The sequence below is a fragment of the Aotus nancymaae genome, unplaced genomic scaffold (genome assembly GCF_030222135.1).
Source record: "Aotus nancymaae isolate 86718 unplaced genomic scaffold, 86718_ANA_hifiasm-v0.15.2.pri h1tg000032l_0, whole genome shotgun sequence".
NCBI classification, from domain to species: Eukaryota; Metazoa; Chordata; class Mammalia; order Primates; family Aotidae; genus Aotus; species Aotus nancymaae.
In genome coordinates, this window is record NW_026988445.1 from 6,703,516 (window position 1) to 6,728,499 (window position 24,984).

The 24,984-nt window shown below is 38.8% G+C and overlaps 1 protein-coding gene across 4 annotated transcripts in view; it reads left to right on the forward strand.

Moving 5' to 3' along the window:
• The window catches only part of TGFB2 (transforming growth factor beta 2), a 92,428-nt gene extending 80,765 nt beyond the window's left edge, over positions 1-11,663 (forward strand). For 2 of the 4 annotated variants that reach the window (XM_012459684.3, XM_021677281.2), the window contains 5 exons: positions 2,023-2,155; positions 2,279-2,389; positions 4,016-4,078; positions 5,272-5,425; positions 8,883-11,663. In XM_012459684.3, the coding sequence (XP_012315107.1) occupies positions 2,023-2,155; positions 2,279-2,389; positions 4,016-4,078; positions 5,272-5,425; positions 8,883-8,889 (468 nt within the window). In that variant the 3' untranslated portion in view covers positions 8,890-11,663. Of the gene's footprint in view, positions 1-2,022; positions 2,156-2,278; positions 2,390-3,900; positions 4,079-5,271; positions 5,426-8,882 lie in introns of all 4 variants that reach the window. The other 2 variants (XM_012459682.3, XM_012459683.3) reach the window with 1 other exon arrangement.
• Positions 11,664-24,984: the final 13,321 nt, after the last annotated feature.

Consider the following 24,984-nt stretch of genomic DNA (forward strand, 5'->3'; position numbering starts at 1 on the left):
GCCCCCAGTGTGTGATGCTCCTCTCCCTGAGTCCACGTGTTCTCATTGTTCAACACCCGCCTATGAGTGAGAACATGCTGTGTTTGGTTTTCTGTTCTTGTGTCAGAATCTCCTTCCTTTTCTATACCCACTTAATCCAGAAAAAAGTCTACTATTATGCCAAATATTTCAGGAAGTGTTTGTTGCCAAATTACCTGAAACAAAGCATGTACACACATGGAAGAAAAGAACATTTTCAAATCAGTGGAAAGATTATGCATTTTTGTTTTTTTTTCTTTTTTTTTTTTGAGACGGAGTTTCGCTCTTGTTACCCAGGCTGGAGTGCAATGGCGCGATCTCGGCTCACCGCAACCTCCGCCTCCTGGGTTCAGGCAATTCTCCTGCCTCAGCCTCCTGAGTAGCTGGGATTACAGGCACGCGCCACCGTGCCCAGCTAATTTTTTGTATTTTAGTAGAGACGGGGTTTCACCATGCTGACCAGGATGGTCTTGATCTCTCGACCTCGTGATCCACCCGCCTCGGCCTCCCAAAGTGCTGGGATTACAGGCTTGAGCCACCGCGCCCGGCCTTGCATTTTTGTTTTACAAGATCTTTTAGATACTGAAGTAAGCATTTAATAGACATTGATTCAGTTGAGGGCTATGCTTTGAAATGATATCAAATTGAACACATGATCCCTGGCCTGGGAAGTTTTATGAACTTGGTGGAGAGACGGAACCCATAGGTATGGAAATGACCACAAAACAGGTAGACTTCATATCAGGAAGAATAGTACAAAAATGACAGAGCTTGAATCCCTTAGTACTCAGGAACGGCAGGATACAGGGTTTCGGTAGGGATTTACTATAGCTCTAGAAGACTTGGAATCATGATTTAGTTCCTAAAGCACTATCATTTCAAAATAGCATTTTAAAAAAAAACCACCTAAAATATTCACTTCTTGTCGAAACCCAGGAACATACTGCAGTTGTGCTTTACTCATTTGAAATAAATACATCTTTCTTGAAATTTTAACTTTTTCTTATTTTTTGAGAGGGAGTTTCATTCTGTTGCCCAGGCTGGAGTGCAGTGGTGCAATCTCAGCTCACTGCAACCTCCGTCTCCCAGGTTCATGAGATTCTCCTGCCTCGGCCTACTGAGTAGCTGGGATTATAGGCACCCGCCACCATGCCTGACTAATTTTTGTATTTAGTAGAGACAGAGGGTTTTACCATGTTGTCCAAGCTGGTCTTGAACCCCTGACCTAAAGTGATCCATCCACCTCAGCCTCCCAAAGTGCCGGGATTACAGTGAGCCACTGCGCCCAGCCTGAGATAAATACACCTTTCTAAAGTCTCAGTGTTTAGGCTGATTTTCTTTCAGATACTCATCTATGCACTGTGCCAAATTACTTCTGCTTAGATTCATTCTTAGTCTGCAGGAGCTGGAATATCTCTATACATCACAAAAAGTCACACTGAGAGTAAAAAAATCCCAGCTAGAGACTTACCTCAAAAGCTGAGGCATGACACCTACTTTAATAGCAGTGGATTTAGAAACCAAGGTTAGGACCGTTCTTTATTAGAAGGAGATTTATAATTCAGGGCCTTTGAGAGTGTGCCTGGGTCCTTGAACTGGACTTCTTCTCTTGTCCCTTCCTGTACCCCAACTCCCCAAATTAACTAAGTAGGGAAGCAGAACAAGAAAACCATTAACTTAATAGCATAGAATTTATGACTAAAACCTTGCAAAGCTTAGGTCAGCAAAGTAAAATAATTACTGTCACTTTCTTTTAGACACTTGGCTTTATGGTTCCTGTCACCTTTATCATAACATGCAGCTGATTTAGTAGCTCTGTTTTTCATGGCAAATAGCCTGGTGTTATGTTTTTATGCATGTGACCATGCTATTGAAATGACAATACATGGCTATACTACAGTAGAGCTAAATTTAGATAATGAATTAGAACACTGTTAAAGTTTTGGTTTAGTCATGCTGTCAGAATGCCAACTCAGCCTTTTCTCTTGCTCTTTTCCCCTCTAGATTCTCAAGTCCAAAGATTTAACATCTCCAACCCAGCGCTACATCGACAGCAAAGTTGTGAAAACAAGAGCAGAAGGCGAATGGCTCTCTTTTGATGTAACTGATGCTGTTCATGAATGGCTTCACCATAAAGGTCATAAGTCACTCTCTCTTTTCCTCCCGAGATGTTCAGTATCCCTAAGTTACTTTAAATTGATTGCAGATTTAAGAATATAGACATACATACAAATGACCTCCTTGACTTAATGTTTTCCAGACAGGAACCTGGGATTTAAAATAAGCTTACATTGTCCCTGTTGTACTTTTATACCATCTAATAATTACATCATCCCAAATAAAAGCGAAGAACTAGAAGCAAGATTTGCAGGTAACTGTAACTTGGTCATATGTGATGGGAGCGGGAAGGGTCTATATTGATAATTTCATGGGGATAAAAATCAGTTTGTAGGTGAAAATGAGACTGGTGAGGCTTGGGGACTTTCATTCATTTGGACAATGATATGGTTGGATATACATATGTGAAGGGAGAAAGAACTGGAAGAACGGATTGGTTCCCAGTTTATAATTCTCGATGCCCAGTGAAGACTTGGTCAGTACTAACTGATTAACTCATTGGCCCTCCAGTAGTAAGATAACACCTTTGTTCTTCATTTTAGCAAACCAGCTTACCATCTATACTGATATTATAGAGAAATACAGCATGCATCTAAGAAAATTCATTCATAATCCCCCAAACCAAACGTCAGGAACCAATAACCATATTTCACAGAAGAAAGGAGTCTCCTCATCTACAGCTTCCATAACTAACCTTCCATGTATAAGAACATTCCACCTTTTCTAGCCCATACCCAACATTTCAAGTGGCTTCCTTATCAGAAGTTTATACACACATAAAAAGCGTTTTGGCTTTCCCCATGCTCACCTTTAAGTAAGTTGGACTTTTGTCATGGAGAGTAAGGAGATACCAAGGGATCAGGTCACTTCATGTGTTAGATGATGAGTTGTTGGATGATGGGAGGTGAGAGGGAATCTGTGCCCATGTGCCAGTACAGCATCTGTCCACAATGCCAGGCCAGAGAACTGATTTCCCTGCCCTCCTAACATCACCCAGGACCTCCATCCACTTTTAGAAGACTACAGCAGCCCTCGCTCATGGAAAAATACTCCCAGAGGTCTAGAGATTTATTTCAGTCTCTAACCTAGTCATGATTCTCTGGAGTGTGGAGATTAAATGCTTAAACTGGCAGTCTCTTGAGCATGCTTTGGGGAGCTCAAGTTTCTAAATCTCAGATGGAATCAGGAAAGTGTTGAGGATGCCATAAAATAAATGAAAAAGCCCTTTCTTCACAGCTTCCCAAAATAGCATTAGGTAAGGGTGACTTCTGTTTCACTTGAACCTAATTCACTCCAATTCAGTTAAGTCTCAGTTTATGTTCATTAGGAAAGTCTTTTGAGTTTAGTAGTCTTAGGAAGAGTGTGAACCAGTGGGTGACAAGGCATGTTCTATTGCCATGTGTTCAGTTGTTGAGGGTTTGAACACAGCCTAAACTGAGGATTGACTAAAATAAACTGCCTAGATTGCCCTTGGACTATGTCAAACACTGCTTCTGTAGTGACTTTCACAACCAACAGCCCTGGCTTTGACACCAAACTGCCTTCTGACAAGAGCCCCATTTAGAAGTGTTAATTAATTGTCACATGGGTTCGTCGTAGTCCTGTTGTGCCATATCTGTTTCCATGGGGAATGACTGTTGCTAGCTGATGCTGCTTTGGTGGTCATCACTGCTATTTGTGACAATATACAAAGGAAAAAATATGGCTGATTATATTTGATGAAGGTGAAGCTAAATGTTTATTACCCAAATGCATTTTTTCAAGGTATTGATGGCACCTCCACATATACCAGTGGTGATCAGAGAACTCTAAAGTCCAATAGGAAAAAAAACAGTGGGAAGACCCCACATCTCCTGCTAATGTTATTGCCCTCCTACAGACTTGAGTCACAACAGACCAACCGGCGGAAGAAGCGTGCTTTGGATGCAGCCTATTGCTTTAGGTAAAGGAAATAAAAATAGAACCAAGTAATTGCATCTGTTAACTCTTACACTGCCTTTGCCCTTTCTTCTACTGTGTATTGACCCAAGTGGAACTCATTGCTAATGCCAGGAAGAGTGCAGCACAGCTCCTCCAACTCATAACACCATTCTTCCCAGAGGCTTATATTCATCAGCTCTTTAGCAATGAACCAAGTAGGAAGGGAGAAAACTAGCCCCCTGAATTTTTTCCCTCAAATTCCTTGGAAGTTCTTTGGTGCTGAAGAAGAAAGTGGGCTCTCTGCTCCTCATAACAAATAGATGCTTATTTGAGGTGCATGATGGCAACTCCTTAATTAAGGAAGACCCAGCATCTGTATGAAGCCTTCACCCTCACCAAGTCCAAGTGCTCATAGCCACACTTCTTTCATCATAACAGAGATGAGACAGCAGAAGAATGCCATCTGTCACGCCTCTAGCAACAGCATATGAGAGAAGCAAGAAGAATTTATTTCCTATTCCCACATGGAGGCATGGAGGGAGAATGTGAATGTTCTTATGTGGTCTCAGTTAGTAAGAGGAGGGCTCCCTCCTTATTTTGTTGAGGTATAGGGCAGGGAAGGGTCCTCACTGATGAAGTGCTCAAAGCATCAGAGGCCATGAGGAAAGTGGCAGTTTTTGGGTACCAGATCCAGTGGTTACCCTCAGCAAGACTCCCATGTTTCTTGATCTCTGGTTCATCCTATGTAGATCAGGGAACACATGGTGAAATTAAGGATTGATTCTCAAAAGAAAATGCCTTAGATGGTTCTTTGAAAATTGCTGTTATACTTCTTTCATTTTATATTTGAAAGTGCAATAGAGGCTGGATGGCAGAACTGCCCAGTGTTGATTGGAAAGGGCTTCATCCAGCCACTCCCTGCTTATATCTTGTCATTTGAAGGTAAAGGTAATGACTTTCCAGGTCACAGACAAGGGAGTCAGGGTATAGAACTCATAAGGGCAAGTAGTCCAGCAAATCACCACACACAACACCCTATCATGAAAGTCACTTAAGATTACAATAAAGCCATTAAAACCTGGCCCATGATATTTGCTTATTAGATGTTTGTTGAATAAATGATTGAGTCATTTTTCTGGTTTGGGGTGAGGTGGTGGGAGAGTGAGGGTGGTGAATCAGCTTTAAAATCTCCATTGCTTTTTTTTTTCTTAACAGAAATGTGCAGGACAATTGCTGCCTGCGCCCACTTTACATTGATTTCAAGAGGGATCTTGGGTGGAAATGGATACACGAACCCAAAGGGTACAATGCCAACTTCTGTGCTGGAGCATGCCCATATTTATGGAGTTCAGACACTCAGCACAGCAGGGTGAGTGTTCGGCTAACCTGTTACCTCTATTCTTGGGTTACCGTGTGCACCTGCTGATTGTATTTGCAAATGAGTTGTAATTAACCCAGTGGCCTTTTACCATCACACATATATGGGTACTGGAGAAATTCTCATTAGTTTGGTGCAAAAGTAATCCCAGTTTTTGCCATTACTTTCGATGGCAAAAACCATGATTATTTTTGCACCCCCCAATAGATGAGGAGTAAGAATGTAGTCTGTGGGTGAAATCAGAATGTAACACTGGTCAGTTTCAAACTATAGGTCTCACCTGTCCAGTTAGAAACAACCGGAAGGAAGTTTTGTTTAATTTTTTTCTTTATTTTGTATCCTTTTTAGAAAATATTTTTTATTGATACATAATTGCATATATTAACGAGGTTCATTGATACATGCATACACTGTGTTAATGATGAAATCAGAGTAATTAGGATATCCATCACCTCAAAAATGTATTACTTCCTCATTTGGGGAACATTACAGATCATCTCTTCTAGTTATTTTTAAATACACAATAAATTATTGTGAACTATAGTAAACCTACTGTGCTGTAAGACATTAAAATTTATTCCTTCTATCTAACTGTATTTTTGTACCTATTAATCAACTTCTCTTCACCCTTACCCTGTTCCCAGCCTCTGGTAACCATTACTCTACTCTCTGCCTCCATGAATTTTATATTCTTAACAGCTAAAAGCATAACTAGCCAAAAAATACCCTTTTTAGAATCAATATGTTACATAGTGTCCTTTATAGATAGAGTGTGAAGGGACTCAGGTCTTCATCTAAAAAAATATTTGCTGTCATCTCCATCAGGGACTGTTATATAAGAATGAATTTTGGCGATTTCAGTTAATGCCTGGGCTTATGTGATGTTTAGTGAATACGCTAGCAATTTACTAATGTATGACAGTTAGAAAGTCATTTAACATCTCTAAACCTCAGTTTCTTATCAGTAAGAAGAAATGTTTGCATTAGAAATTATCTTTAAAATAATAATGCCAAACTCAAGAGTTGATATGAAGTACAAAAGATGATATATGTGAAAATGATTTGAAAATTAGTTTCTCTACTTTTTTAAATGTGACACAAAGTAATCGAGGATCTGAGTATTTTATCAAATTATTTCAATGAAGATAGAGGGTTAATTCAGAAGGTAATTTTCAGAGTGGATGGTATGGGTTTCCAGCCAAGATTAGAGAAGGCTTTTTCTGTGTGATAATGATATTTGTTCACATGCTTCCTCCTTATGGCTCATCAGGATTTTAGAGATAGAAAGGACTTCATGAGTTATCTTATCCAACCCTTTCATTTTCTTAAAGAAATTGAGGACTAGATCACATAGTCTAGATGATGCCCAAGACCAAACAGAAAATTAGTGACAAACCAAGGCTTGGCATGCATGCCTCCTTGTTTTATAACCAGGCCTCCATTAGCTCTGTCTTACTGGGTTTAATTCCTAAAATGTGGCTACACATTGGGGTTTCTATTCTGCTCTTTATGCCTCTGTAAATCTCCCTGTTAAAGAGGCATTAGAAAAATTGCCTTCACTGCAGGGTAGGAAAATGAATCAGCTGCCAAAAAGATCACATACTACATTCAGCTGAATTCACGAGTTTGGGGGTTATCAATTATTTTAGACAATCTGTATTATAAAAATTTCTCTTTAGTTCATATGAAAAATCATGTGTTCATGGAGCATAAAGTATATTTATTTATAAATGCCTGCATATGCTGGAATTTAAATTGACAAATATGGCTCCCCTTCCTTCAGCTGTTTTCCCAACTCCCCTGTAGACTTTGGCACTCGGGGGCGACCGTGTGCTTGGCCATGTGAGGGAAGCTTGCTCATGCCTGTCCCTTTGTCTGAGCTCTCTGGCCGGGCTGCCTCCTCTGGGCTGCGGCAGCAGTAGCTGTAATGTGGGCAAGGCCCTGTTGCCAAGTAGAAACATAATTCTCCTCTCTGATACACAGAGGGAGTGTGTGAAGGCTGAGACCATGCTTGTTTTTCAAGGAGAGAGGAAGAATAACTGTCATGGTCACAAATATGTGGTTTGGACAGTTACCCAAGAAGTCAGAGGTAGCTTAATAAAGTAGTCAGTGTTGCTGTGCTGAACAGATCTTCTGTCTTAGGCTGAAAAAATTGCAGTGAATCTCGAGGAAAAGGTCACTTGCTGTTTGACTAACACATTAATGGCATCCTTGGAAATGTCTCTGTATCATCAGCAGGGAACCTACATACTTCCATTAGTAAAAGCTGCACACCCCTCTGATATAGAATGGGGTTAAAGGTATAATAGGGCTAATTATAGAACTGTCTCTTCATTCTGTTCTCGGACTTGCCATTCACTCCGCCAGCTCGGCAGCTACCATTTACCTCCTGGAAGGTTAATGGAGGGTTGATTATGATTGTGATTACGATTATGATCGTTTTAAGCAAAATGTAAGAAAGTGAATAATTCTTTCTTATAGGCGATCTTAGAGATCACCTTTTATGTTGTTCCTAGCATCACTGTGTTTATGAAGTAATGGTAAATAAAAAGGCTTTTTTTAAAAAATGAAAATTGAGGATATGTTAAATTGGCCTGAGGAGACACTTAACATAGATTTCATTTTCTTCCTTCCTTATTTATGTATTTAAAGAAACAGGCCTGAGGAGACACTTAACATAGAAAGATTTCATTTCCTTTCTTCCTTATTTATGTATTTAAAGAAACAGCACCTGGGTCTGTTGTCCAGGCTGGTCCTGAACTACTGGACTCAAGTAATCCTTCGGCCTTGACCTCTCAAAGTGTTTGGATTACAGGCGTGAGCCACTGCGCCCAGACTGTGGAAAGATTCCACGTTGCAGACAGGTGTCTTTTTCTATACCCGAGGGTAGATTAAAGCTCTTATGAGAGCTTTGATAAAACTTTTTATTTCTTCTGCTTACTCATGTATTCATTTCTTCACTTAGTACATGAATCTCATTTTGTCCAGAGAAGACTTACTAGGGCTACAAGATAAAAACAAAGTCTATAGAGTTCCTGACCTGGAGGGAGCTTTTAATCTAGATGGAATTAAAAATGTACACTCAGGAAACAACTTCATTTAGAGAGTAGTGTAGAAATAAGACCAAATACTACAAGGATCCAGTTTTGTGGGGACCTAGGAAGTATGTGTGACCAAGCACCGATCAGAGGAAAGACTTACTGGAAAAACTGGGAAAATCTGTTGAATGAGCAATTTTTTCCAATCTGACTCTTATAGAATCATTTGCTTCAGATGTGTGAAGAACGCGTTCCGTTTGACTGTGATTTAGGAAATTAGGAACCGAAAATAATTTAAATTGCCTGCTCAGTGCTGTGAGTGATAACAATGCCGAATTGTTTTTTAAAAACTAATTGTGTTTGTTCTCGGTCTTTCCCTACGTTGTCTCTCCCCTCCTGTGTCCTTTCAGGTCCTGAGCTTATATAATACCATAAATCCAGAAGCATCTGCTTCTCCCTGCTGCGTGTCCCAAGATTTAGAACCTCTAACCATTCTCTACTACATCGGCAAAACACCCAAGATTGAACAGCTTTCTAATATGATTGTAAAGTCTTGCAAATGCAGCTAAAATTCTTGGAAAAGTGGCAAGACCAAAATCACGACGATGATGATAATGATGACGACGACGACAATGATGATGTTTGTAACAAGAAAACATAAGAGAGCCTTGGTTCATCAGTGTTAGAAAAAAATTTGAAAAGGCGGTACTAGTTCAGACACTTTGGAAGTTTGTGTTGTTTGTTAAAACTGGCATCTGACACAAAAAAAGTTGAAGGCCTTATTCTACATTTCACCTACTTTGTAAGTGAGAGAGACAAGAAGCAAAATTTTTTTAAAGAAAAAAATAAACACTGGAAGAATTTATTAGTGTTAATTATGTGAACAACAACAACAAAATAAAACAGGAAAATCCCATTAAGTGGAGTTGCTGTACGTACCGTTCCTATCCCACGCCTCACTTGATTTCTCTGTATTGCTATGCAATAGGCACCCTTCCCATTCTTACTCTTAGAGTTAACAGTGAGTTATTTATTGTGTGTTACTATATAATGAACGTTTCATTGCCCTTGGAAAATAAAACAGGTGTATAAAGTGGAGACCAAATACTTTGCCAGAAACTCATGGATGGCTTAAGGAACTTGAACTCAAACGAGCCAGAAAAAAAGAGGCCATATTAATGGGATGAAAACCCAAGTGAGTTATTATATGACCGAGAAAGTCTACATTAAGATAAAGACCCTGAAAACACATGTTATGTACCAGCTGCCTAAGGAAGCTTCTTGTAAGATCCAAAAACTAAAAAGCCTGTTAATAAAAGAAACTTTCAGTCAGAACAAGTCTGTAAGATTTTTTTTTTCTTTTTAATTGTAAATGGTTCTTTGTCAGTTTAGTAAACCGATGAAATGTTGAAATGTTTTGACATGTACTGGTCAAACTTCAGACCTTAAAATATTGCTGTATAGCTATGGTATAGGTTTTTTTTTCCTTTGTTTTGGTATATGTAACCATACCTATATTATTAAAATAGATGGATATAGAGGCCAGCATAATTGAAAACACATCTGCAGATCTCTTTTGTGAACTATTAAATCAAAACATTAACTACTTTATGTGTAATGTGTAAATTTTTACCATATTTTTTATATTCTGTAATAATGTCAACTACGATTTAGATTGACTTAAATTTCGGCTCTTTTTAATGATGACTCACAAATGTATGTTTCTTTTAGCTGGCCAGTACTTTTGAGTAAAGCCCCTATATTTTGACTTGCACTACAAATGCATTTTTTATGATATTTGCCCTACTTGTGCTTTGTGTATTGTTCATTATTATGACATAAGCTACCTGGGTCCACTTGTCCTTTTTTTCTTTTACAAAAAAGATGGGTTCGAGTTCAGTGGTCTTCCTTCATCTTCTAAGCATCATTACTAACTATGTCAGACGTTAACAAGCTTTTATGTTAGGAAAAGGAGGAATGTTATAGCTACATAGAAAATTGAGGTCAAATGTTTTAGTTTTAGCAAGGATTTAGGGATCTAACTAAAACTCAGACTCAATTGAGTTAAGAAAATTTTCTCTACCTTGGTGTAATCCATATTTTTATAAAATTCTCTTGTTATTACAAAGCAGACACTTCATAGGAAACATCTTTTTCTTTAGTCAGGTTTTTAATATTCAGGGGGAAATTGAAAGATAGACGTTTTAGTTGATTTTTCAAAAGGGGAAAAAGTCCAGGTCAGCCTAAGTCATTTTGTGTATTTCACTGAAGTTAAGGTTTTCATAAATGTTCTGTCAAGGTGAAAAGGCACGAGCCAATTTTTCCTATGATCAAAAAATTCTTTCTTTCCTCTGAGTGAAAGTTATCTATAGCTGAGGCTAAAGTTTGCCTTGCTTTAATAAATAATTTGCCACATCATTGCAGAAGAGGTATCTTCATTTGGGGTTTATAGAATATGTCAGTTTGTCACTTGTCACTTATTTAGCTTTAAAATAAAAATTAATAGGGAAAGCAATGGAATATTTGCAGTTTCGCCTAAAGAGCAGCATAAGGAGGTGAGAATCCAAAGTGAAGTTGTTTGATATGGTCTACTTCTTTTTTGGAATTTCCTGACCATTAATTAAAATAAAGATTGGATTTGCAAGTTTGAAAACTGGAAAAGCAAGAGATGGGATGCCACAATAGTAAACAGCCCTTGTGTTGGATGTAACCCAATCCCAGATTTGAGTGTGTGTTGATTATTTCTTTTGTGTCTTCCACTTTTCTATTAATTATGTGTAAATCACTTTTATTTCTGCAGGTATTTTCCTCTCAGATAGGATGACTTTTTTTTTGTATTATTTTGTCTTTCCTCATGAATGCACTGATAATATTTTAAAAGCTCTATTTTAAGATCTCCTGAATCTTTTTTTTTTAATTTGGGGGGGGTTCTATAAGGTCTTTATTTCCCATAAGTAAATGTTGCCGTGGGAGGGGGGTGGAGGTGGGAAGGCAGGGGAAGTGGTAGTATGCAAGTGGGCAGCAATTTTTCGTGTGTTAATCAGCAGTACAATTTGATCGTTGGCATGGTTTAAAAAAATGGAATATAAGATTAGCTGTTTTGTATTTTGATGACCAATTATGCTGTATTTTAACACGATGTATGTCTGTTTTTGTGGTGCTCTAGTGGTAAATAAATTATTTCAATGATATGTGGATGTCTTTTTCCTATCAGTACAGTCACTGAGTCTAGAAAACACCTGTGATGCAATGAGACTCTCTCAAGCTGGAAAAGTCATACCACCTTTTAGATTGCCCTCTGTGCTTTTTTCCTTAAGGATAGTCACTTCAGAAGTCATGCTTTAAAGCATAGGAGTCAGGCCATATCCATCAAGGATGGAAGAAATCCCTGTGCAGTCTTTTTATTCCCTTATTTATTGCTATTTGGTAATTGTTTGAGATTTAGTTTCCATCCAGCTTGACTGCCGACCAGAAAAAATGCAGAGAGATGTTTGCACCATGCTTTGGCTTTCTGGTTCTATGTTCTGCCAACGCCAGGGCCAAAAGGACTGGTCTAGACAGTATCCCCTGTAGCCCCATAACTTGGATAGTTGCTGAGCCAGCCAGATATAACAAGAGCCACGTGCTCTTTGGGGTTGGTTATTTGGGATTAGCTACTCGTCTGTCAGTTTCACTGGTACTACTGCACCAAAAACAAAAAGCCCACCCTATTTCCTCCAATTTTTTTGGCTGTTGCCTACAAGACCAGACGTTTCAAATAAGTTGCCAATCTCTTAATAAATAGAACTGATAAAAAAGAAGTTGTGACTCAATCTGGTTGTCTTGCTTTGTCTAGTGAAAGAATTAGTGTGTGCCTGTTGTGTTGTCTAAACATCATCTAGAAACAAACCATCAATTCGAGTATTGAGGTAGAAGAGAAAATGATTCCCTTTTCTGCAATCTCATCTGTGTTTGATCTTTTATAGTAAACTCAAGAGAGCGAGGGAGTGTGTCACTCTAAACCCATTAGTTAATGCTTCTGTGCAGCGTGGCCAGTCCCAGACCTAACGCCCCAACCCACATTATATTTAATTGTTGAGTAAGCATAGAAGGTATCATAGAATCAGAGAGATGAAAAAAGCCACCTAACAGTCTTACCAACTTTGGCAAATGTATCAGCAACTCTGGGCCTTTATTTATCTTTAAAATGAAGATGAGAATACCTGCTCTACAGCGTTTTGCCTGTGTGTTTTAGTGCCCTTGCTAAGTGAATAGGCACGTGAAAAGGTACTTTGCTTAGGGTTTGGTCTGTAATTGACAGAGTAAATGGCAGGCAGGCTTAACAATGTTTCCCAGCCTGCTGTTTTTGGTTTCTTGGCAATCTTGTAATGAACTTTCAACCTCCAGACTATAACCTGGGCTCATATTTCTCCATCTTGATACTAAATGTGTAAAACATCCAGACCCTTATCTCGTAAATTGATCAGGACATCAGTAATTCCTGAGAATATTCTATAACTCTATATGTTAACCTGGTTACAGGACTGACAGAAGTTATTTACAGGGGAGATGTTCATTTTAAGCTTTGCTGAAGCCCATCAACTAAAATTCAAAGTAAAAGAGAACAGTGGCTAGTTGAATGACCCACTCCCTAACATGATAATGCAGTATTGATAATTACAGTATTCTGAGCACCTACCACATACTGTTGTCTTTTTATTTATTTAATCTCATATTTAATCCTATGATGTAGGTTTTTAAAAAATATATAACTCCATTTTACAAGGAAGTGCGCAGACTCAGAACACTTAAATTACTTGTCGAAGACCACTCAGTTTAAGTGAAGGGTCCAGAACTTCATTGTCCATTAATTAGCCACCAGCCACATGTGGTCACTGAGCAGTTGAAAGATGGCTAATGTGAATTGAGATATGCCAGATGTGTAAAATAAACACCAGATTTTGAAGACTTAGTACAAAAGAGTGTAAAATGTCTCAGTAATGATTTTTATATTGATTACATGTCTAAATAATACTATTTTGAATATATGGGAGTAAATAAAGTATATTATTTTTACCTGTTTTTTCACTTATTCAATACAGTTACTAGAAAATTTAAAATTACATATGTGGCTCACATTTGTATCTTGTGTTCTATTTCTAGTAGACAACTCTGGAGAAGAATTTGAAAGCAGTTCTGTTTACAAACAATGGCTATATGATTCCCATAAGCTATAATATTACCAGGTTTTGTTTTTGTAATTTACATATGATTGAACAATATTAGGTCAGACCTTATGAAAGTGAAGTTTTTGTAGGTCAAAATATGTTGAATATTGGCATTCTATAGAGTTCAACATAAAAGGTGGTGCTGACTGACATCTGTGATAATGAAAATGCAAATGTTACCTAAGACTCACTGGCAAAGCCCTTGATGAAACTGATGGTTACACACAAGCAAAGCCCCACTAAGTGGAACAGCACAACCTACTCCTAAGCAAGTTGGGCTATTGTATCAAATGATTTCAACCTGTAGAAACCTTCAGTAATATACCTGTGCCAACCTTTTCTACCATTTTTAGTGGGGAATAAAAAGAAAAAGCCAAAAACTCACTGTGTTCCGTGCAGTCACTAGTCTTGAGATGGCATTGCTTTTCTATCTGGGAATAAGCTGAGCTGTGCTCCTTTTGCTAATAGGCCTTAGGCTAAGGATGGATGTATGCCTTGTCTTCCTGAAACACATATAATGTATGTGGGAAGGGGATTGCTTCAAAAAAAAAAGAAGCAAAATTTCAAATACAAAATTGCCCATAAAAGTGAAAGGCCAGGACTTCAAGCGCATCATGGCAAACCTGTGTCTGAATGTTAGCTAATACATGCCTTTGTTTCTATCAAAGACTAGCAAAACTAGATCGCATGTCTTTTTGCTAATCTACGAAATCATCACTCTATTCTCGAGTCTTTCTGCTGTCTCTGCAACCACCTCCTCTGTACTTACAAAGAAAACTAGGACCCTGATTTTACTAACATTCCAGGTCAGGTCAGAGATAGTAGAGGAAATGTTATTTTTGTGCCTCTTTTGGAGCATAATAACTAGATCTGATGAGATTAGAGAAATGATATAAATATTAGGTAATTGTATCAATATATATGAATAATTATACTCAACATTGCAAACAGAATCCTTTTTAATTGCCTTTTTTAAATAAAAGGGTTGCTTTAGGTTTTTCCCTGATTGAATCTTATTTCCCTGAATTATTTTGTAGTTAGTTTCTTTATTTCAGCAAGTAATGGTTGTTTGGAGAAGAGATGAGTGTGTTCCTGTAATTGGGCAGAGACCTTGTAAAAGGAACAGAATGTACTGAGAGAGACTTTGTGCTGTGTGATCAGAACTAGGAAAATCATTCAGCCTAAGAGAACAGACATAATTAAACAAAAAAGAAAAAAAATTACTAGTCAGGAAAGAGGCCCAATATAATCTCTTAGGCTTTCCCTCCAATGTGGGATTTTCTTTCCTATAGATGCCAACCCAACTGAAAGAACACAGACATGTTCCTCAGGTGACATCACCAAGGTCTGGCCAGCCCTGGAGTTGGAAACCCTCTCCTCAGGCCCAAATCTCAATTCTGAAAAATCCTGAATCTCAGGCTGTTGGGAGCAAACAAGTTAAGAAGTTATGTAATTCAATACTGCTCTAAAAGAGATGTGAAGTCATGCAGTTTGGCCTGTCCTCAAGCATGGGTGTAACACTAATTTCTTCATTTGAACCAAAATTAAACTCTACAGAAAACTGGGGAGAACTTTAAATCAAGTGGCGGTTGTTCATTTAGTGAAATATCAAATTTCACATCACCACGTGTGCACATCTTCCCTTTGCTCATAACCTGGCCTTCCAAGAAATCACTGGCTGCATTCAAATTTATATATATATATATATATATATGTATATATATACACACACACACATATATATGATATACATAATATATTCTTGTGGAAATATATATATATATAGTTTTAAATATGAATATCCTCAATAGGGCAGCACAGGAAACAATTTCAGTTGAAACATGCTAAGATGGATTTTGATTTATTTAATCTCCATCAGGGACCTGGAATAGTGAGTCCATTGAATATCTCGGGGCAAGATGGAAGTGGAAGGGCAGGATGGACAAAGCAAGTTGAGCCAGAAAGGGAGTTGGGGACCCTGAGCATCAACATTACGTGTGCCACACACTTAGTCGAGTCTGATGTCCTGTATATACCATCACGGCAGTAAACTTCTTTTGTGGTAAGAAGAGCAACAGGGAATAGTTACTCTCCCAGCAAGACTGCCTACATAAAGAAAAAATAATGAAACAAATGTAGAGAGAAAAACAGAGAAAAGTGGTCAACTGGGCTTAACTTGAAATAAAAGATTCAGACCAGGAATCTCGCTGTGCCATTGTCTTTCGATATGAGTCTTTAAAAGCCAAAGTGCTAGCTGCAGAAATGATACGATGGGAAAAAGTGGCCCCTTGTTCTCAGTCTGTGCCCTGTTGTGCTGGGTTTCTGGAATTGTCAGATCCCACTTCCAGGAGCCTCCCTATAATCAGCGAGTGTTCCCAGTCCTATGCTTCTTATTCAAGACCATTCTTGACATGATTTGGTTCTGCGTCCCCACCAAAATCTCAGCTTGAATTGTAATCCCATAATCCCCATGAGTCATGGGAGGGACCTGATGGGAAGTGATTGAATCTTGGGGACGGTTTTCCCCATGCTGTTCTCATGAGAGTGAGAGTTCTCACGAGAGCTGATAGTTTATAAGCATCTGGCGTTTCCCCTGCTGGCACTCATTTTCTTTCCTGCCATCCTGTGAACAGGTGCCTTCCACCATAATTGTAAGTTTTCTGAGGTCTCACCAGCCATATGGAATCGTGTCAATTAAACCTCTTTTCTTTATAAATTACTCAGTCTCGGGTATTTCTTCATAGCAGTGTGAGAACAGACTAGTACAACTCCTTATTTATCCTGTTTCCAGCCTCTAGTACACAATTGAGCTTATGGCAATTTAATAAATGTTTGTTAAACTGAAAAAGGGCATAGATAGGACTGTAGCTCCAGCTCTGCCACTGACATACTGTGGGACATGGTAAAACCACCTAACTTTGTCACTGCTTTCTTTGTAAATAACAAAAATATTGAAATGGGGTGACCAGTAAAGTCCTGTTTTGTTTACTTGGTGAATCTAGAACATAAAACCTAAAACAAAATATGACATATAGAATATGTTCAGTAATTATTTGTTGAATTAACGAGTAGATGCTTGTTTTCTTGTACCTGTGTTAGGACAATCACAGAAAAACACACCAGGGCAACCAAAGAATCAAAAAAAAATTACGAAAGACTTTACAGGTATTGAGAATACAGTGGTGTTGGGAAGAGAGACACATGTGAATTATGCTCTTGGGTTATAACATGTGTATGAGATGCACTGGAAATATTGAGGCTACTAGTAACAAGAAAAAATGACTCTGGCTACATCATTAGGTTTTTTTGTGTCGGGGGGCAAAAATAAGAAAATAAAAGACTGACTATTGATCATTTCACATGAGGTTTGCGGAATGAATAAGGCACAGGGAAAACAGGCTTGGGGATTAGCAATGATCAAGGAAGTCCTGGAGGGACTAGAGGCAGAAAAGAGGAAACCCATACATTCAGGCTGCTATCATATAGACTGGGTGGCTTATAAACAACAGAAACTCACTTCTCACAGTTCTGAAGACTGAAGTCTAAGATCAAGGAACCAGCGGATTTAGTATCTGATAAGACCCTGCTTTCCAGTTCATGGATGGCCATCTTTTCACTGCATAGTAGAAGGGCCAAGGGGCCTGTCTCAGGCCACTTTTATAAGGGCATTAATGCCATCCATAAAGGCTCTGCTTCTGTGAACTAATCACTTACCAAAGGCTCCACCTCCTAACACCCTTACTTTGGAGTTTAGAACCTCAACATATGAATTTTGTGAGGACAAACATTCAGACCATAGCACCAGGGGAGTCACTGCTGGGCTAGACACCACTGCTCTGTGGCGGCTATGAGCATAGCCTCCCAATACTTCTTTACTCAGTGCTTCCCTCACTCAAGATGGAAAGTTCCAGAAGAAAGAAATCAATTGACTGAACTTAGGTCATGAGCCAGTTCCTTTGCTAGAACATGGGATTTTAGGAAAGAATCTGGGTTCCTTCTGTGGCAAGTAGAGCAACAGGAAGTAGTTACTCTCCCAGCAAGACTGCCTATATTAAAAACAATAGGCTAGGCAAGGTGGCTCACACCTGTAATCCCAGCAAATTGGGAGGCCAAGGTTGGGGGATCACTAGGTCAGGAGATAGAAACCATCCTGGCTAACATGGTGAATCCGTGTCTCTACTAAAAATACAAAAAAAAATTAGTCAGGCATGGTGGCATACACCTGTACTCCCAGCTACTCGGGAGGCTGAGGCAGGAAAATCCCTTGAACCCAGGAGGCGGAGGTTGCAGTGAGCCAAGATCAAGCAACTGCACTCCAGCCTGGGCAACAGAGTGAGACTCCATCTTAAAAAAAAAAAGAAAGAAAAAGAAAAGAAAAAAAAATAATTACACAGGAGAAAAGTTGTTTATTAGGAAGAAACGTGGAGGCTGGGCCGCTAATATTTATGTATTAGTTTGCTGGGACTGCTGTAACAAAGTACCACAAACTGGGTGGCTTTAACAACAAGGTTTTATTGTGTCAGTTCTGAAGGCTAGAAGTCTAAAATTAAGGCATTGACATGGTTGGTGTCATCTGAGAGCTGTTGAGGGAAGATCTAGTTCAGGTCTCTTTCCTCGGTTTGCAGATGGCCATCTTTTCCCTGCATTTCTTCACACTGTCTTCTCTTGATGTGTGTCTGTTCTTTTGTCCAAATTTCCCTTTTATAAAGACATCAGTCCTATTGGATTAGGACCAACCCTAATAACTGCATTTTAACTTAATCTCCTCTATAAAGACCCTATTTTGAAATAAGGTCATATTCTACGGTACTAGGGGTTAGGACTCCAGCCTATCCTTTATAGGGAGGACACAATTCAATCTATAACAGTTTAACTCTGACCTGCAGAAGAGACTGACTATTAATAGTTATTTCTGGAGAAATTCAAGGAAGAATTAACTGAATGAAAAATGGGCTTTACCAACATGCTAAAGGCCAGATATTTCTGCCAGTAACAGGGAAAGATTTGGGTCAATTAGATCAAACTCTGTAACCCGGTCTTCTTTGTCAGACACTTTGAAAAAGTCTACAGTTGTAGACTTTTGGAGCAAAACTCTCACACTTCTGTGTGGATGGGCACTTCCTCCTGTCCTCACTGATCCAAAACCAGGGCATGCAACAGTCGCCTGACAGCTTCTAAAATTACAGATTTTCAGGTCTATCCCAGACCTACTGTGTCAGACCATTTGGGAGGATAGAAAAGGAATTTTATAGTAAAAAAGAAATACATTCCAGGTAAATCTAATGCAGTACAATGCTAGCATTTGTCAATAACTGTCTAACCAAGTGGGATATAAATGTATGAGAACATCTTCACAAAAATGAGACCATTTCAATGAAAGATATTTTCATGATAACTGCAAATATTTGAACTACTATCAGAAGATGAGGATCTATGATGTGGTGTGATAACAGACTCATATTCACTTCTCCAGGAATCCCAATCATCTCAGCTCCATGTGCTGTTGGGAGATGGTTGTGTATCTGCCCAGCTCTCTAAAAGCAATGTTGCCCATCTCTAAAAAAGAAGAATTTCTCCCCATTCTGTTGCATGGCAAGGTCAGGGCTGGAGTCTTGGGAAAATGTCAAATATCAAACATGAAATGTTTAGAAGATCATGGTTTGTCATTTCCTAAAAAAGACGTATCCTAGGACAAAAATGAGAATTGTTCCTTCACATGATGGTGCCTGCAGAAGGTTGCCATGCATGTCTGGTGATCGGGGCAGTCTGTGATCCATCATCTCAACCAGACATTTCCTGTGGGCCTGAAGTTTTCTATGGGAACTTTTTGAAAGGTTTTCTTGTAGAGAGCCCTTCCCTGGTGGCAGCTTTTGATTTTGATTGTCCTTCCCCAACGGATAGTTTTGGTTTTATAGTAGTCCCCAGCCAACTCAATCTTTCCAGATAAAAAGAGCAATTCAACTCTTCGATTATTTTTTCCAAAAATTAAGTCAACAAGTTGATTAGTTGTAGGTAGCCAAAATAATAATTATTATTTTATGTTCAACAACTGTTTTGGTATCTGCATATGCACCTTTAATGAGGAATGTTTCTGAGGTTAGAGGAACATTATCTGAGCTTACTACATTTGAAATGAATGTTTTCCCTACTATGTTGCGGTGTTTGCTTCAAGCACCTGTTTTCCTCCCAGCACCTGTCTGCCTGGTGCAAAGGAAAGGAGAATGCATAAGCAAAGAACTGATTTGTCTGCGTAGCCCAGTGTTTACTACTTAATTGGTTGCCAGGAACCAGATTGCCACAATTTATTTTTAAAGCAAACAGACGTTGCAATGAGAATGTAGGTACTTGACCTGTGGAGCCCTGTGAGAAAATGTGTGGAAATGTCAACTCATAGTGCCTAGCACACAATAGGTGCTCCACAGATGTCCGTGTCCATTCTTCTCCTCCCTAATCATATTATATGCTTACCTCATGGCATCTTTCTTAGTGGCCAATCTCCCCCTACAGATAGCTTCTATACTTTCTTCAAACCCGTTCCAATGAGGCTTGCTTGACAGCTATTACCTGGCCATCAGCAACACTTGCGTAAGTTGCTCATCAATTAGGAGGCACTCACCAAAGCCAGCCCAGGTTCATAGATCCCTCATCTGTCCTCACCACTCACCAATTACCCACTTCTTTTGGAAAGCTGCCCTGGCTACAACTGTGCCAGAGTACCCCAGAGGGCAATTGGCCATTGTCTGAAGTCCTTGGAGGGAGGAGGCCATCTGCATTTTTAGGGGAAGGGGGAGGAAGCAGTGTCCTGACACCTGTTGAAACTTTGGCATCCTGGGAATTCACTCAGCTGGTTCTTAAATGTTGTCTGCCTCTTACCATGGCAGAACACAATTGCTTTTAAGGAATGTTTGGATAAAACATTTTCCAGGCCACATTTATCCCCCTGCAGGACTATGTTATATGTGACAACATTCCAATTTTGAGGCATGACTTGTGCCAATCCACACAGGCAATTAGAGCTGACACATTCCATGAGTTATTGGTCAAGTCCTCAAGAGACCAGAAAGAAAAGCAACAAAGGAAAACTTTACCAATAAAGGGAACCAATTGGAGTTGTGCATGAAGCCTTCAAACAGAAGTTTCTTCCTCAATTTGTCTTGTCTTCTTCTGTCTTACCACGTCTTCTGCCTAAAACCTCCACAAGTCTCGGTGGGAAATGGTGTGTTGGATGCTGTGTAGCGTGGCTACATGTGGTTGATCGTAGTGGTACAATACCTGAACATGGACCACCTGAGGCTGAACTTGCAAAACTCAAGGACCATTTCGCACAAATATAGTTTAAAACCTCAAGTCACCTCCGGTGCCATCACAGTGAGCCTGAAAGCAGCTCTTACACTATGAAGTGCAACAGAGGTGCATGGAAAGAATCTCTCTGCTCCTACTTCCACAACAATCTACTTAGCATCAGATACATTATGTGAACAAATTATGTAGTGAACTAAAATCCCTTCTGGGGAAGCTGTAGCATCATTTTCTAATTACAAATACCATTAACTATTACCTAAGTCTCTCACACAAAGTCTAAGTCTCCCTCTCAAACAAAATGCTATTTCGAGGTTCCTATGATCTTTGGAAAAATCAACCAGGAGTTCAAAAAGGAAGCCTATTCCACGGATGATTGTGGAAATTTCCATAGTTCTAGGGGCCTGATTCTCTGATTACTGACCTATTTTTATCCCCTGAGTATCTTTGCAAGTATAATTATAGGGTGTATTCATTGAAACATTTGAGTTAATAGAAAGTCTAAACGCAAGCTATCACTTAAGAATGCAATGTTAATATTTTCAAGTATTCAGTGTGCAGTGACTCTAGAACAAAGTGTTATATAATAGAGGCTTTGGGAAATCACACAAATGATGTAGATAAGTCACAGAAGAACTATTTTTAATTGTCAGTTTTGGTATGTAAACCTTTGAAGAGTTTTAAATTATCCTCACATATGTTTAATAAGTTCAGTGTGATCTTTGTCTTTCCTATTCAATTTGCAAGATTTGTTTTAAAAATATTCTTCTGATACCATAGTCAATATAGTGTCAAGACACGATTTAAAAAATTCATGTTCTCTCCTTAAGCAGAATGAATTTATATATTCCCTCTATCAAGAAACAGTACACATTGTTGGGGAGGATGCAGTGGCTCACGCCTGTAATATCAGTACTTTGGGAGGCTGAGGCAGGTGGATCACTTGAGGTCAGGAGTTCGAGACCAGCCTGGCCAACATGGTAAAATCCCATCTCTATTAAACATTCAAAAATTAGGTGGGCATGGTGGTGCACACCTGTAGTCCCAGTTACTTAGGAGGCTGAGGCAGGAGAATTGCTTGAACCTGGGAGGCGGAGGTTGCACTGAGCTGAGATCATGCCAATGCACTCCAGCCTGTGGGACAGAGCAAGACTCCATCTGAAAAAACAAAACACAAAAAAGAAACAGTATACATTGTAATTATATATATAGCAGTAAAATAAAATACTGCATTAAACCACATAGACTATTCACAGAAATCTAAAATATAAAACAAAAAACCCATGTAGACTTATGATAAAGCAACAACAGATTACTAAATCAAGAATGATCTGTTGTATGTGGGGTGATTTAAGTTTGTTTTTCCAAATATTATTCAATTTTAAAAGCAAATCATTATGCAGTTGGACAGCATTGAGAAAACATGAGAAATGGGTGCCAGAGAAACATCTCCGTTTTGGATAAAAACTTAAAATATAACCTCTACTGTGTTCCTTATGGTCCCACACGTGGAAGACCACAAACTAATTTCTCTTACAGTCAACTGTTAATAAAATATAACTCTTTCCTGATGTCGTAGGAGACTTTCTTTAATGAAATTATAAGAATACAATGCATAGATTATCTGTTTCTATCTTGACTGCCAGTGAGCTCAGAGCTAAATTTCATAGCTTACCACAGGCGTTTCCTTAGCCTGGGATGCCAGGTAGGATTTTCTCCTCCTTCCGCCTCTGCTTTCTATTACTTACTCCCCATTCTGTTACCTGTCTTTTTGCTGTGACTCATTTTTTCTGGAGATGGGCAAGGCATGGGTAATACCAGTAAAAGGAAAAATTAACATTAGTGAAAATGAAGACAGTGCCAAGCTCAGTCTCCATATGAATAATCTAAATTAGTGTGTTCTTTTTTTTTTTTTAAGATGGGGTTTCACCATGATGGCCAGGCTGGTCTTGAACTCCTGACCTCAGGTGATCCACCCATCTCAGCCTCCCAAAGTGCTAGGATTACAGGCGTGAGCCACCGTGCCCGGCCTAATTAGTGTGTTCTTATTAATAGAGTTTTGCTTCATTTTTACTTATTTGTATGTTTTCCTTGTATTTTATCTGTATTTCCTGTCTTCATAATCCAAGCTTTTTTGTTGTTGTTGTTCTTGAGATTGTAGTCAGTGAGTAACACAACCAAAGAAATCAGCAATTTGAGGGCCGTGAGATAGTTTCTTTATGTAGCAAGGCAACATTGAACTTCTTTTTTCTTCAGCTGTAAAATAAGGAAAAGGGAACATACTTTTTTTTTAGGTGGAGTTTCACTCTTGTTGCCCAGGCTGGAGTGCAATGGTGCGCTCTCAGCTCACCACAACCTCTGCCTCCTGGGTTCAAGCAATTCTCCTGCCTCAGACTCCCAAGCAGCTGGGATTACAGGCATGTGCCACCATACCTGGCTAAATTTTTGTATTTTTAGTAGAGACAGGGTTTCTCTATGTTGGTCAGGCTGGTCTCAAACTCCTGACCTCAGGTGATGCATCCACCTCAGCCTCCCAAAGTGCTGCGATTACAGGCGTAAGCCACCACGACCAGCCCAAGAGAACACATCTTTAATAATTACAGATTGTGGCTATAAAATAGCTAAGACAGTTCCCAGCACTTGGTAGAAAAGCATCTCAATAAATAGTAGCTTTTATACAAAGAAAGCGCTATAACTTTCTTCCAGTGATATAGTAGGAAATTTCTGGACTCAAAGCTGTAAGACATTATTAGTCTGGTTTCAGTTTTTCTGCTCACCAGATACATAAATACAGACACCATTTAGTCTCAGAGAAAGTACTCTCCACTAGGAGTAGAATGAAAACTACATGCATAGTTTAAATATTCTAGAATCCTGCTGTGGTTTGAATGTGTCCTCCAGATTTCATGTGTTGGAAACTTAATTCCCAAATTTGTTTATGGATGGCATTTAGAGGTGGGCCCTTTGGGAGCTAATTTGAATTAGATAGAGTCACAGAGTGGTGTCCCATGATGGGACTGGTACCTTTTTAAGAAGAGGAAGTGAGACCTGAGCTGGCATGCCTTTGCCTGCACACCATGTGATGCCTTCTGCCATTTTACGGTGCAGGAAGAAAGCCCTAACCAGGTGCTAGCACCTTGATCTTAGACTTCTCAGCCTCCAGAACTGTAAGAAATAAATTTTTTTTCACTATAAATTACTCAGTCTGTGGTATTCAGATACAGCAATGGAAAATGAACTAAGACCAATTTATATTAAAAATGTAAAAAGAAACAAGTAAAGTTATTTTTAACAAAATATTTTAACATAGTACAGCCAAAATATTATGATTCCAACATGTAATTAATATATAACTTTATGAATAATACATTTTATATATTTTTTTTAATCAAAAGTCTTCAGGATCTAGTGTGTATTTTACACTTACCATACATCTCAATTTGAATAAGCCACACTTTATGTGCTTAGTAGCCACATGTGGCTAGTGGCTACAGTACTAAACAGCACATAAATAAAGCTTCTGTTTCCACTATTAAGAAATAGAAATAATTGTTAACACTCAATACTGGTGAAGATGTGTGAAATGAACATCTTTCTGCAATGAAGTTAATTCATAACTCTTTTAGAACGAATTTTGACTATCAAGATTGTTATAAACCCCTCTGACAAGGGATTAATAACCAGAATATAAAGGGAACTCAAACAACTCTATAGAAAAACATCTAATAATCCAATCAAAAATTAGGCAAAATATTTGAATAGATATTTCTCAAAAAGAAGACATACAAATGGGAAACAAACATGAAAAGGTGCTGAACGTCACTGATCATCAGAGAAATGCAAATCAAAACTACACTGAGACATGTCGTCCCAGTTAAAATGGCTTATATCCAAAAGACAGACAGTGACAAATGCTGGTGAGGATGTGGAGAAAAGAGAACCCTTGTACGATGTTGGTGGGAATGTAAATTAGTATAATCACTATAGAAAACAGTTTGGAGATTCC